Here is a 15944-nt window from a genome sequence, read left to right on the forward strand (position 1 = left end):
AAGCCACTCTGCTACCTAACAAACCACTGGATTGCAAAATTTTCACAGTAGGCTCAGATGAAACACAAGGATCTCAGAAGCAAAGAAAGAGTAAAAAACCACAACAAAGAAAACAAGGCCCTGTGCATATATCTGGATGCATGTTGACATATTAAGCCCCACTCCCTCACCTGATTCTGATAATGAAACAATTGGGCAATTAATTTAGAAGAAACTAACAATTGAGAGGTGACAGTAAAAAGGATTATGCAATCTCTTTGGCAAAGGTAATACAGAATGTAAATAACGACAAATAATTGTCATTCCTCCAGGGGTACTTTGGGAGCCTCCCTCTTAATCAAGCACAGTTACCTGAGTCTGCAGGACACTGATGAGCTGGTCTTTTTCTTCTAATGATGCATCGAACTCTTCCTGAAGATGTTTTTTGGCCTGTTGATCCATTTGGAGTTCCTAAGGAATCACACATTTCACAAATACTTATAACTGAAAAATCTAAACCAGCTGTAAAGTGTTATTATAAACAAAATTCACAGGCAAATTAAGGGCAGGGGGTAGATATAGTATAAGCCATATAGCATATGCCAGCTAAATTTGACTCTTCTATGCACCCTGGACTGATCTAAATTTGACTGCTTTTAACACTCTCACAATTCCCATTTCCCTCCTCACTAGAAGGCTATTACTTGCACTCCTCACCACCCTTCCTCCCATGACTTCTCTAGGTCTCTGCCTCCATATAGTACAGTCGTGGTTTACTCTTGTTCATTCCTCCTTCTTCCAGTATGGGATCTGCTTTGGGATCCACCTTCTACGATTCACATCCTTTTGTCTAGAAACCTTAAGAGAGCTCAATTATGGGGCAGGTATCAATTTCAATCATTTCCAAATACTTTATTGGCATCTTCCCAAAAGCAGAGACAGGGAGAGTGTCATCAATTCAGCATTTGCAAGGGTAAGCAACTCATAATAGGACAGAACTTAAGCAGAGAATGGGGCTACATCAGCTCCTAAACTTCCCCGTATGAAAGCACTAAGGCAATATAGAAACATATTAACTAGTGTATAAAATAGCTATCTAGTTTTCAAATTGTGTTCCAGACAAACGTCCATTAAAATCAACTTGCCACCAGTAATTTCCCCCTGCAGTACATAGCTGCAGGGTACCATTGAGCAAACTCTCAATTTACATTGATCAAGAAGACCAAATACGCCTGGGCAGTGTCTTAGTTTCCAGTCCTGTTTTGTAGGGTAAACACAAACCAGTTTACGGTCTCAAATGAAGGAGCAAGCTATGGTTTGCTTCAAAGCAGGGAGGGAAAGGAGAAAGGAAGGAAGGAAGGAATCATGGCACATGAGCAAAAGATAGATTGGGAGAAGGAAGCATATGAACTCAAGGATCCTGAACAAATCATTAGCACATGCCCTATAACATAAGCCATATGCAGGGATTCCTTAGAATATGAGTCAATGTGGAAACGATTCCTAAAGGCAGATTTTTTGAAGTTACTGAAATATGAATATATTAAACATGGTATTGGGCAGCTGTGTTGTGAAGACAATTTTAATGGTGATTTGTCTAAGCAAAGAGTACTCGAGGGGGCGAAGCTGGTCTACAAAAAAGAAGTATAATTTGTTGTGTTTCCAATATTGATGTTTCATAAACCTAGGAACTAAATTACTATAGCCATTCTACAAGATTATTATAGCCGTATGCCTAGAGCAAGGGTAGTCAACGCGGTGCCCTCCAGATGTTTTGGACTATAACTCCTTTAATCTCTGTCCACTGGGCCTGCTGGTTAGGATTTATGGGAGTTGTAGTTTAAAACATCTGGAGGACACCAGGTTGCCAAAAGAATATACTCTGAAATACTTTTGAAAACAATTTGTTGTTGTTGAAACAAATGCACAGCTGAAGCCAGTGAGATTGTTTGCTACCAAACCTGTGGAGAAATGAGAAACAGCTAATACTAACTCTTAATGAAATTTAAACAGCTTTTAATTTTTGAAGCACTTCTTTAGCTGAGCCTTCAACAGCAGCAATTAGGAGATGATAAAATTTGTTCCCAAGCTACAAAGAGCTTCACTTGTGCATTCCTGCACATTAAGTTGCAGTTAAAAGTACAAGAGCAGACTAGTTATTGGTTTTTTATAGCAAATTGGTAAAACTACACAGAAAATGATTTTTTTTAATATCCTGAAAATAAATCTGACAAACAGAATAGGTAAGGTCTAATTTCTTATTGCGTAGTTTGCTCTTGAAAGAGATTTGAGAAAAGAATGCTATGGACTCAGTTCTTAAAAAAACATGATTAAAGTAATAATTTGCTATCTACAAAGTACATATTTACCTGAACTAGACCACACATGGTTAAAAGAGAAGCAACTTTTTGTAATCCAATGGTAAGCATTAAACAAAAATGTTTGCTACACAAAGGAAATATAAGCTCCTCTACACAAGTTGGTAAATTTGCTCATTTTCTGTTGTCATCTTCTAAGGGTATTTGTTTTGGTATTGGTTTTAGAAGTTCCAACCTCCGAAATTACTCAAACCTAGGTTGTTTGACATTTACACACTTCCAGGCCCTAAGAGTTTGTTGATGCTAAGGCAATCCAATTGAATATAACAGGATGTGGAACCCAGTGACATCACCATGGCAGTTTGCACATAGAATGCGTCCATCTAGTTTCAATTGAAGATCTATATTTTTAACTCAACCAATGGCTAGGAAAAGCATTAAAAAATGACAAGAACCAACTGCTATAATTTCCTTTTCTACATAGTGAGAGGTGCTAATTTACTAATGTAAATACATTATCCTTGCTTATATGTCAGATTAATTTGATCTCTCAATACACTGAAACCTAAACATTTACATTTATTATAGTCACGCCAGTTAATATCTGCATCATCACTAGAATAGAGCAAAGTGGGCAGGAGTAGGGAATAGGACCTACTGCTGCTTTGAATAAGCTCTCATTTACTCCCCCTAATATATAGAAAGTCCCAACACATTGCAGTGTGACCCAAAACAAATCAGATAATAAATGTTCATGGAAGTTAGCTAGGATTATTAAGTTATCTAAACACTATTGTACACTTTAAATCGTAAAGAATTAGTTAAGGTGACACTAAAAATTAAAAGACACTTTGGTGTACAAATTAGTACACGCACTATTGCTGCTACTATTTGTTAAGCAGTTACTTCATCTTTTCAGGAATGGTTCTGCAACTACAGAATAAAAATGGGATTATATATTACTACAGAAAGTAATGGTGAAAATGTTGGACCAATCACTGTTGGTTAGTACAATGGAAATTAGTCATCCAGATGTTTTAGATTCCTATCAATCGCAGCAAAGCATGGCCAATGTCCAGGAATGATCAGTGTTGGAGTCTAAAACATTTAGGGGACAACATCTTGCACATACAATGATGCACTAGGAACAAGTTATATTCATTAAGCTCCAAAGCATTGACTGCTGTGGAATACACGTTATAGAGTTGAATAGGGTTTGGTAACTCCGTTTACAAAACAGAATACTGACTAAAACTAGACCAGCAACCCACCATATTTATAAAGTCAGACACTGAAAAGCAAGAGTAGGGAATCTTTGTGGGCAGTGGGAACATTGGGCAATTTGAGAAACTGTCCTTGGTGCCACCACAAAATGGTTGCCATGGGAGGCCTGGCAATATAACAAGAAACCTGCCCCAAAGCCTGAGTATATGACAGAGGTGGAGTCTGAGCCCCAACACACTAAAACAACTCCTTTGAACCTACAGTTTTCAGCACCAACAGAAACCTATTTCACAGCAATTCCAGCTGCCAGTAAGAAAACGTTATTTTAAGGGTTTTTTTAAATGGGGTGTTAGGGCACCATGGTGATTGACAGGAAAGGTATTTGGGGCACATTGGTGCCCCACTGGCACCACGTTGCCTACTCTTACTCTAAAGTATAAAGAATCCACAATATAAAATTTGTATTTGGGGAAAGTAAGAAAATGCTTCTTTAGATGGCCATTTATTGGTAAAATGTCAACAAATATAATTGAAGGACTATATCTGAAATGAAAGGAAAACCTGTTTCAGGTTCTCTCTGCTTATGACGCCCTATCTTCTGAGGTGAAATCCAACACTGCATGAGATTTTCCCCTCCCTATCTTCCCCATACACTTCCACCCAAAGCCCCTCCAGAGGGTCAGGGAAACCTACAGAACATCATGAAATGTGCCTTACCAGGCTGCAGTGAGAGGGGGAAATCAACGAAATTGGGTACTTTGCATGAGCAGTGAAAAATCCCTCTCCTTGTTTTCAGGCAATTCCCGCATCACTTCAGGCAATTGCCCAGAGTTTCAGATGATTCAATAGCCCTGTTGAGGCATTCAAGAGAATTCAGGCATTCATGATCATGTGGAGAGTTCCACTCATGTTCCAGCAAACGCAAGCAGAACTCCCTTTAAGGCCTTGCTGGTTCAACACAGCAAGGTCTGAACAGTGTGTGCTGGGAGCTATTTGCCCAGAGACATAGGGGGAGGGGGCAGCTTACACAGCCCCATCCCAATAAACACTTTAAGCCTTCACATGTTCTTTTGAATGCCTGAATAGAGCTAATGTATGGCCCCTATTTCTATTATTTATATTTTACTGATTGTTGACTTCTCTATTCTCCATATTATGCTATGAAAATACCCAATGAAAGAGTATTTCTAAAGCTTTGCCATTAGACTTACCTTACAAGGTGTATGTATGAATTATTATTGTTCCATTGTTTATACTTTTCAAAAAGTGCCATTAGAAAATAGTAGTATTGCTGGTTGAATATTGGCTAGGAAATTCAGAATTTGCATAAGGACAATGCATGGTAGATAGTTTCTAGTGTAAAACAGAAATGTATTGTCTCAAATCAGAGAGAGCTATTGCTAATCAAAAAGTAGGGGTAGACACATATTTTAAGAAAGTCTATATCTACCATTGCAATGTATATATTTTTGTTATTGGAATTTGCCACTGGAAAATATAAGTATGCATGCATCCATTATAAATTCGCAGACGTTTTGTTGGAAAATTACACATAAAACTGGAATTAAGAGTTACCTCACGCAATTCACCAATTCTGCGAAGTGCTTTATCCTGACTCTGGCTCAATATTCCCTGAAACAAAATAAAAGAAAAATGATGGAAGTTCTTTGAAAAATTCAATACATAAGAGGTAAATGTGAATAAGGATTTCTTCTGTGCACTGACTCTCCAAATCAAGCCATTTTGTATTATCATTTTTAATTCAAGCAGTCTGCCAGCTTTGCAGAATATTCTGTTCTTACTAGCACTGGGCCTGATGCACACAAACATCATTTTGCACTTCTGACTTTCTTTCAACTGCTGTCAATACTGCTTCATCCTTAGTCAGGAGGTTTTGTAAATGCTTTGACAAAGGGCAAGACATTCTAGGCCTGAAATCTCTGACAGAAAACTTAACATCCTGTGTACTGAAGGGGGTCTGGGTCCTAGATGCTTTCTGGAGTTTGGCTACAAGAGCATCCATGGAAAGAGTCACATCAAGGTAGTGGAAAACTTTCGTGGATCACATACTATTTTTAAGACTCCTTCTTACATACCAAGCACAATTAAAAATGAAGGATGTATCATATGTACTTTTCTCTGCAAACAACTTTAGGACTGTGGAATATGTTCAGGCAGTAACTTAGGGCTTTTTTTTACCTGTAACTTTTTCTTTTCTCTTTGCACAGCTTGATAGGCAGTAACCAGCTGAAACACATAGAACATAATTGGCAGTTAAGACAAACTGGAGTGGCTACTGTAAAAGCTAACCTGCTTTAGGAGGGGGAGAACAATCTACGGTAAGCCCGATCATCCGCTGGGCTCACCGACAACAACCCACACTGTATGGCTCATTTGCCAGTGTGGGTTGTCATGTTGTGCAAACTCTCCCATAGTCTACAATAAGAGCAAGTTCACACATGATGATAAGCTACCCTGAAAATCGCATTAAATATGTATAAATCTCCCCAAAGACCGGGGGGTGGGGGAGAGATGTTACATATCTGCAAATCTCCTGAAGGTGGGGGAAAATGTTAAATTTGCACAAATCTCCTTGAAGGTCGGGATGTGTGTTGCTGTCTAGGAAGGTGACAAAGTGGAGAGAAAATTGACTTGCGTCATTTCAAGATGCAACAGAGAGAAGATTTTGTTAGAAAGGTTGCAAGGAGTGATCAGGGATTTGCTCACTCTTGCCAGGCACCTCTGTAGCCCTTTTGGACAAGCACGCACAAGCCATCATGCCAGATTCGCACATTGTGAAAAGCCACTCTGAAAAGAAGTTACCACAACAGTTCATGTTTTTTCAAAGCAGCTTGTACATATTTAACAAACCACACTGAGGAAACTGTACCAGGTTCAGATGTCATGACAAGCCAGCCTGAAATAAACAAGGCTGACAACCCACCATGGATTGTTTTGTTGTGTGAATCAAGTCTAAGTGTTTACTGTTGTTTCCTCTAGTGAAGTTGTCAACATTTGTAATTACTTGATTTGTTACACAAATTTGTCCAGCTCACCTTACTGAGACGTTATAAATAGTGTCATTTTCCCCAGTTCTTCTCCCACTGAGAATGTAAAATGAAATTCTAACATGTACACTATCAGCATTTAGGAAGACCTGGTTGTTTTGTAGGCACATAGAAAGGAGTTCGCTTTCTTGATGAAACTCGTGTTGATAGCTGTGAACTACATGACCATAACACCAAACAATGCAACCCACTTCATCTATTTTTGTTCAAATATTGGACATTTGTCACAGCTCAAAAGTGCACAAAATCCCCAAAGGTTCATTTTTGAGACTCCAGGTAACTGTGCAGTCTCTGATCTAAGAATATCATCGTTGTATTTAAAGGGAGAAGTTGAAAACGCAAAAGAACTCTCAGAAAACAGGTGAACTTTATGTTCTGAATAGATCTAAGGGATGTTTGCACAGTATATTCAAGCTTATGATGGGATGATTGAAAGAAACTATGATGACTTTCTTACAAGGACATAATTTGGTCTGGAGAACAGCTAACATCTGGTTACAACCAGTAAATATGGTCCTCCAACCTATGACAGCATGGTTGCTTCCACACTACTTATTTAGTCGTGTTGCTACAGTTTATTCACTCGCTATTTTATGGAGAATCCAGAAGACACTAGTGCCATCCCATTCCAGTGTTTTCTGTACTGTCCTCTCCATTTTCTCATATTTGATTTGTGGCAAGTCTCTCATGTAAAATGTATTGTAACATCAGCTTATCCAGTATAGAACAAAGCACTGTTTTGGCTTTTCAAGGCTACTGTGGCATTAAGTGGTAGTTTCCCTTTTTGCAGCTTCCACTACTTTTACTGTTTCTTATTCAGTGTGGCTGGCAAGTAACTGATTAAATGCCCCTTCACCATGGCAATTAATTAGTCAGTTCTTGCTCACCATGAGGACAGAGGTACTTACTACTGAAGTAAGAAAAAAATGAAAGGAAGCCAATAATTAAGAAAGTGAAAATCATTAAAACAAGAAAAAGGGTAGATGTTACAAAAAAGGAAACTACTAATTAACACTACAGGGACCAATGCCAATGGTGCATAGTTCTGAGTAAACATTCTGTAAGGATCTTGGTACAAGCACAGACATTACTTATAACAAGAGAGCAACTTCAGGGGCCAATTTCAACCCCCTGGAATGACGCAGGAGCCACACCACTGCTGCGCGCTGCCAGATTTCAGCTGCAAAACAATCAGTGATTTACAACAGTGGCCTAAAAATGTAACATTTAGCACACACCTTGTTTTGTGATTTGTCACAAACCGCCAATTGTTTTGCTGCTGCTGCCACTGCTGCAGAAAATGTAGTAATGGTGAGGGCTGCACTCAAGGCCTTATAATATAATGCTACATTTTAAGTGCAACATGGAACCACTGTTTTAATTTTGATTCCAGCTGATGTAAAAAAGCAGCATTGAAGGGTCTCAGTGCGGAAGCACCCTGGGCTAAGTTTTACATAATCTAAAAGAATTAATTTGGTATGCAGGACTGACTATATAAAACAGCATCCCCAAATCATTGTTTGTCCTACTGACAGAAATAGTCCAGAAAATGATTCTCTCATTCAATCAGTGCCTACTATCAGCTTCGGCTGATACGCAAGCTGCTCCCCTTCCTAGAGTTGGAAGACCTAAAGACGGTAGTGCACGCGGTGGTAACTTCAAGACTCAAGTTCTGCAACGCGCTATACATAGGGCTACCTTTGTGCCTAGTCTGGAAACTTCAACTAGTTCAAAATATGGCAGCCAGGTTGGTCACCAGTACACCTAGGGGTGACCATATTACACCAATTTTAAATCACTTCACTGGCTGCCAATTAGTTTCCAGATGAAGGATAACGTGTTGGTTATTACCTTTAAAGCCCTACATGGTTTGGGTCCAGGTTACCTGCGGGATTGTCTTCTCTTGTACAATCCGCCCCGCACACTCAGGTCCTCTGGGAAGAATTTACTTCAGTCAGTGAAAACTAGGCTGACAACCATTACCCAGAGGACCATCTCTTCTGCCCCTCCCAGACTGTAGAATGGCCTGCTGGGAGAGATCCGCCAACTCAACAGTCTTTCTGAATTTAAAAAAGCTATAAAAGACTGATCTCTTCCAGCAAGCCTACCCAGTCGAATTTTAAAATGTCTGGCTGTTATTTTAATAATGTAGTAGTTTTATGTTTTTAATCAGTTTTATATATTTTATAGTATTTTTATATTTGATGTTGTTCCTCGCCTGGATTCAGAGGGAGAGGGGGATAAGAAATAAATATATTATTATAATAATTATTATTAATCAGTTCTTCTCACAATAAAATTCATATAAAATTCAAATATTTTTCTATCTTATTAGTCATGATAAAATTCAAATATTTTCTACCTCTGAATATTTTCCCCTGTAGCTGCCTAAACTTCGCTCCATCCTACGCAACCGTTGCAATAGCTGTTCCTTGGGGAGGCTGTCTGCATTTCCGGGCAATTCTTCTGCTTCACTTTCAACATCAGAAGGTGGATCATACGTAGGACCAGGAGAATCAAAGTCCAGTTTGTTCAATGAATCTCTTGAAGAAGTCCGCACTAAAGACTCTTTAGAAGAAGAGCGGAACAGAGATTCTTTTAAGGGACTTCGAAACAATGATTCCATTGAAGGAACTCGAAGCTGAAGCTTCTGTGCAAAGGAATAGACATCACTAGGCTGTAAATAAATCAATATAAAAAAACAAGGAATGAGTTTCTATATCACATCTTCAGGATATCATACAGCTAGCAAAATATACTGGAATACTTGAAAAAATGTTTCATTATCAACATCAGTATAATTCTGGAAAGTAAGGAATTTACTTTTATGAAATACAAGTACTTCATTAGTTTGTGAGTAAAATTATTATTTCTTACACTATAACATGTAAGTTTAATTTCCAAAAATAGTAAAACAATATAATTTATATTGAGCTGGGTGAGTCTGAGGGCACATTAAACATTTTAAGACCAAAAATAATATATTACTTATGAATAAATTAGAATATCAAAGCATTTATGTTCTAATAGTGCGATATTACAGCCACAAGTTTTAAATTAGTCAGGGGCTACAAAACATGATAGCTGTTACATACCTGTGGGGAAGATGGTTCACTTTCACTATTATTAGTGCTGGGCGTTACTTGCTTAGATACATTCTAGAAGGTGAAAAGAAAATGTTCAATAATAGAATAAAGATGAAATGCCCTACAAAGCCCATTTGCATTATACAAAGCAATACCATGATAACTTTTCATATTCATTTTTTAGTAAATCATTAGTACCTTTACTTTTCAACTGCTTATTAAGATGCTATCATGCACATTGAAACAAGCATATTAAGCAGAAGTGTGAATCAGCCTCCTGTAATACACAGAATTATAAAGCAGCTGCGTTTACATGGATTAGTAGGATATGTAAGTATATGTAAAATGCCTATGAATTTTTTTGAAATATGTAGAATTTAAACTCAAAATATACTCTTTAAGGAGAACCTCAAAAACTAATTAACAGTCACAAGACTGGTTCTATTCCATGAAGAGAAATATCCACACATACAATATTCTATTCCACTGAAGGTAACTGGAAACACAAGACTTTGGATTATGACAGCTCCCTACACCAACTCCAGAAAAAACTGCTCCGTTATAAGCAACTATATTGACCTTGTAGACACCATTAAAAGAAAGCCTATGAAGTTTAGCACTTCCATCACTTCAATATCATTTCAAACATTTCTTTGGCATTTATACTTTTGGGTGAAAACATCTTTTAAAATAATGCCAGCAGTGTTGCTGCTCTCAAACATAAACTTTACATAAAGTTTTTTAAAGGTTATCAAAGATTTCTCAGGTGTAAAAATGCTTTATTAGCCATAATGAAGAGCATGGCAGAAATCATATAATTCTATAACACTTCCTATATACAGACTAAGTTTTCTTCAAATGTACTGGCCAAGATCCAAGAAGCTATTAGTTTAGGCCACCCAGGGGCTTGGGCAAAGAAGGCTTTGAGGTTGTTTTCTTTGAACAACAGACTCCTATGCCATCTCACAATCTGCTTTGAAACATCTCCTCATGTTCAAATCTGATTTGACGCACAGCCTGATAGGTTGTTATTTACAAAAGAACAGGCCAATGTCCTCTTGAGCATGTGGAAGTTGTCATGCAATATGTTGGATCCTGCCAACATATCCACAATTTAGAAATATTACAGCCGTTGTCAGAAAAGAAAACAAACAGCCAGGAGAAATATCCTAAGGATTAGAAGAACACTCAATATCTACTTAGGTAATTTCTGGCTTACCAGTATCACAGCAGTGCGAGTTGTGGAATAAGAGGAGAAGAGGTTCTCTCACTCATGCACAAAAACCCACTGGTTAACTGATGGGTTGTCATTACAGGTAAACAGACCTTTACTCTCACTAGCTTAGCCATACACAAGCAACTGCAAGGGGTCAACAGAGCCACACACTCCCTCTACAGCTCAAATTCCTCCTATTCATCATAGACAATTACAGAAGTTACATTAGCAGGACACAGCTTTCTTAAGGCTAATTAAGGTTCCCCAATCAAATTTTGAAAGGAGAATGCACATGCATTTTTATACTGCTCAACAGCCAAGGCTCTCTTGGCAGTGCACAATTAAAAACATAAAATACAACAAGTCTGAATAAATTTTAAACTTTAAATGTTAAAAATGCCATATAAAAATAAGTTACAGTCCAGGGAAAGCCTATGCAAAAATATGTGTTTTCAGGAGGTGTTTAAAGGATATTACATTTTCTACCTCCTGAACCTCATGAGGGAGGTTTTTCCAGATGGTGGGTGCCACTACAGAGAAGGCATCGAGGTTCTTCAAAGCGACATTCCAATCATTTCGGAATGGCCAGCAAGACCTCCTCTGCAGATCATTAATGTTGTCTCAGTGTATATAATGGAAGGGAGTGTGCTAGATATCCTGGTCACAAGTTGTTTAATCATGGTTAAGCAATTGCAAGCACTGTATTTGCATCACCCTGTATGAGTACATGGATATCTGCAGCCCATACTTAACACATTTGTTCAGAGATCAGTCCAAGGGAGTGAAATAGGATAAGTCCTCCTGCTAAGTTGGTTCAGAATGGAGCCTGAGTTTGCAATCCTAAATCACATTTATGAGGATGCAAATCCCATTAGACTCCCTGGGATTTACATTTGAGTATCAATCTTTAGGATTAGATCTTCAGTATCTAACATTTATTGGGGCCATAAAGGAGTCAGAGCTGCTTGAAATACATTTTCAAAAAGAATATAGACACTTTCCTATTGTATAATTTTAAGTGAAATTTGTATCACTTCTCAAAACCCCAACATTAAAATTCTATTTTTAAAAAATGTGACATCACTTTTACAAATGCAAAAACATGATATACCAATATGCTACATCAATCCTGATTGCTACTTTGCATACAATGGCTTAGAAAATAAACATTGTATTACTATTATTATTAATTTCATTTCTATACCACCCGATAGTTGAGGCTCCCTGAGCAGTACATTAATTGTAGATTAACATAATTGTAACAATAATGCATATTATAGCATACTGCAAATCCAGCAGGATGCTCTCCTATGCAAATCCCACTGAAATAAAGAGGAACTGTTCAAGGTGTCGACTTGGCTCCTTCATAGTACCCATAACATTTCAATGGGAGCTATGCAGGAAACCCTCCTGCTAGATTGTGCTCATAGTCAGATTATTACCTACAACCATATGGAATCTATTGTTAAAGTTGGTTAATCCTTATCCTATTTGTATTCTACAAACACTGCTGGATGTTCATTACACAGCACTAATTCAATACCCACTCAGAATATAATGAGCAACTCACTGGAGATCTGGGTTTCTCTATACAAAGATTTTATCCCACACCTTTACTGTTCTTCTAGATTCTTTGCGGGATTAAGTGATTTTTCTGTGATTTTCTTTCACTGCAAATTCTATATGTTTCATTATACAGCCACTAGATGGTGCTATGGAAATGCGAAAGTACATGAACCAATTGCAGCACTTCATTGTGCTTCTACAAAAAATGCCAGACTTTCCCTGATATTAAAAATAAATAAATAAATAGCAGGATAAAGGATATAAAGCATAGGAGAGGCCTGAAGGCTGATGATGTTGTGTAAAAGACCCACAAACTTCCATGACTGCACAATAAAAGTCTCATGTACAGATGTCTGTAATCTATACTATCCTCTTGCTTCAGGTCTTTGATTCAGTATGAGGATTCCATTCCTTCATACATAAAACTGTCTTAAACCAGTTCGCCAGTAGGTTTACACAGCATAGGCATCACCAGAGGGAAGCATACACTCATCCAGAAAAATAGCTCACCTCCTCCCATCACTGGACCCATGGATTAGTTGCAGGCAAGGCACGTCAGTTATAATGGAATCATAAATTGGAAATTAAAATAATTCTGACAACCATACTTGAAAGCTAATACCATCAAAGTCAATGGGACTTAGTTCAGAGAAAACATGTTAAGGATGGGACTGTTAAATTGAAATATATCATTGCTCCTCTTTCAGAGCTCCTAGCATGTAGAACAACGCTTCCTCCCATACACACACACACACACTTTGCCCCTTCTGTGCCCCACCCAATATCTGATTCTGGGGTATGCACTATTGCATAAAGAAAGTATAAAACCAGATTCTTGCATAGTGTATGCAATAAAGTTTGTTTGAAGACTCCTCTCTGAATTCCTTGGATGTCCCTGGGATAATATAATACACAGCCTAGATACAATTATAAATGTTATACTTTATTTATAAACATATTATAAATTTAAACTTTGACCACAGTAAGAACAGCTCAACAATGGAAGAGAAAAGCAACACACACAGAGACTCTTACTCTACCACATTTACTTAGTTCCAACAATGAGCAAACACTACAAATGCTACATCCAAATGCCTTAATACTGCATTCCTCAAAGTAGTTTGAAGCTAAATTACCAGAAGATCATATAGCAAGCTTTCCTGAACCACCACATCTTCTTTGAGTCTCATTTGCTTCCTCTGATTTCATGAGGCATCAATTGAAAATGATGACATAAGAATCAAGGTGGAGTGATAAAACCCCAAGAACCGTTTCTATTGTCAGTCCCCCAGCAACAGAATTCCACTAACACAAATGAAACTCACTGTACTCAATAAGTCTATTCTACTCCTTGTACTCTTGTTCCTGTTCCTTCCATTTGTCATCATTCTATAACTGCGCTCTGATCAGAATTGCTCTACAGAACTGGACTAGCTTGAGAAAATTATTATTCCCCATTACTCTCAAGTAATCATCAACAGAAAATGTCTGTTACTAAAAAAAAAGTGGTGGAGTTATTCTGCTTTTACTTTTTTTTAAAAAAAGAAAGTATCAGTCACAGCAATTTTCAGCTATACTACAAAAATACAATGGCATTTTTGGTGAATGTTTGAAATAGGTGTCATCAAAGCAATGTTAATTGTTATGTTAAATTAAGGTGATGTTATCAAGTACCCAACCATGAATTAACCAAAAATATGCCCTGAGTTTTAGCGCAGGGTTAGCAATATGCCATTCAGTATTTTTAGTGAGACATATATACCAAAAGCAGCATTGGCTCTGCCTTCTAGAATTACAGTATTCTCTTGTCCCAGTCAAGTTGTCTCTATGACAAATAGAGCAGGCGGACTCACCACACTCTCACTCTGTGGTTTAAGTCGCTTGGTAGGATCCAAAGCAAAGACAGTATACTCAGAAAGAAAAGCAGGCTCTGATATCATCTCAGCTAGCAGCTGTGTCATTCAATGCAAAAAGCAAGATGAAAAAATAAAACAAAGTAATGAGGTAAAGGGGGAGGAAAACAAAAGCATGTTGCAATTACATCTCAAAAAGAAGTTTTTGCATAATGTTTACAAAACTGCAAAACTATGCGAAGTTATCAAGAAAAATGTCTGAACAGAACACATTGAAGTTTAAATAGAACACTCAAATCAGTCGAGAAGCATATACAGGCACAAGAGGATGATAATGGAAACTGAAATATAGCCTATATTAACATTGCGAACATTGTCAGCTCATAAAAGTAGCTATGGAACAATTATTGTTCTGAAACTTTAGTGAGCTTGCTTGTAAGAATTAGTCTTCCAGTTTAAATTCAGAAAAGACATCAGAAATTTAACTCCATTGTTAAAATTCCTCAGCTGTGCATTTGTTAGGTATTCAGGTTTCTAGGGGTTGTGTTCTTATAAATTCAACTGTATTTTTATGCAGCATTTTGGGAATAAGCAGCCCACAATTCCGTGCTTAATATTAAAGGCATGCACATAACTTGGGATGAGAGAATGTCACAGCTGTAGTCTAAATTATGATTTCAAGATTTTGATTTTAAAAGAAAAAATGCCAGCAAAAACCATACACACATAAAAACAAAAAGTGGACTCAAGAAAAAGAGCCTTGTGGCACCTTAAAGACTAATAAATTTATTATGGCATAAACATTTGTAGACAACAGTCCACTTGAGTCCCACTATCACTGCTTTGCTTGTGTAAATTACTAGAATAAGGGACAGCTTGCTTCTGATATTTTGTTTGGTTTTTTTAGCTCCTGCTGGAATTAACTTCAAGTGCTGCCTTCAGTTCTGTGCTTGGTTCTGCATCGTTTATGCATGACACTACTCTGTGGCCTAATATATAACGTGTTGTCCAGAGAACTCCAGGGACACACTCTTCCAGCCACACTCTTGACATTTGTAATGCTGGTGTAGAAAAAATGTCAGAGGACCTACAAGGTACATGCAAGCCCATCTGAACACGTAAACGACATTTCTGGGTAGCAGCCATAATGTTAATACTGCCAAAAGGCACTGCAATGAAGAGCATGCTGCAAGAATGGTTAGCACAACATATACTACGTTCAACATCTAAGGTCCTTCTCTGGGTGACTACTCCAAGGGAGGCCCAGAATACGGCAAGAAGGGAGAGGGCCTTCTCTGTGGTGGCCCCCAATTATGGAATGATCTCCCAGATGAGGCCCGCCTGGTGCCAACATTGCTATCTTTTCAGCACCAGGTTAAAACGTTTTTCTTTTCCCAGGTATTTAGTAATATGTGATGAACTTCATTGATCCTGGATTTGTTTTTGTAGGTGTTTATAAAGATCTTTATAGTTGTTTTTAGATATATGTTTCTGTGTATGATGCATGTTTTTGTGGTTTTAAATTTTGTACATTGTTTTTAATTGTTTGAATCTTATGTAAACCGCCCAGAGAGTTTATGGGGCGGTATAGAAATAATAAAAAAATAATGAGATCAAATTTGATTCCAAAAGCC

The 15944-nt window shown here is 37.7% G+C and overlaps 1 protein-coding gene across 4 annotated transcripts in view; it reads right to left on the bottom strand.

Annotated features, from left to right (window-relative positions):
* GOLGA4 (golgin A4) overlaps positions 1–15944 on the bottom strand; it is a 63727-nt gene that overhangs the window by 42555 nt on the left and 5228 nt on the right. For 2 of the 4 annotated variants that reach the window (XM_063129910.1, XM_063129902.1), the window contains exons 3-8: positions 14311–14409; positions 9685–9747; positions 8952–9266; positions 5721–5768; positions 5097–5153; positions 352–450 (exon numbers count right to left, since the gene is read on the bottom strand). In XM_063129910.1, the coding sequence (XP_062985980.1) occupies positions 352–450; positions 5097–5153; positions 5721–5768; positions 8952–9266; positions 9685–9747; positions 14311–14409 (681 nt within the window). The remainder of the gene's footprint in view (positions 1–351; positions 451–5096; positions 5154–5720; positions 5769–8951; positions 9267–9684; positions 9748–14310; positions 14410–15944) is intronic. The other 2 variants (XM_063129917.1, XM_063129924.1) reach the window with 2 other exon arrangements.

This window comes from Elgaria multicarinata, chromosome 1, assembly GCF_023053635.1.
Source record: "Elgaria multicarinata webbii isolate HBS135686 ecotype San Diego chromosome 1, rElgMul1.1.pri, whole genome shotgun sequence".
Taxonomy (NCBI): Eukaryota; Metazoa; Chordata; class Lepidosauria; order Squamata; family Anguidae; genus Elgaria; species Elgaria multicarinata.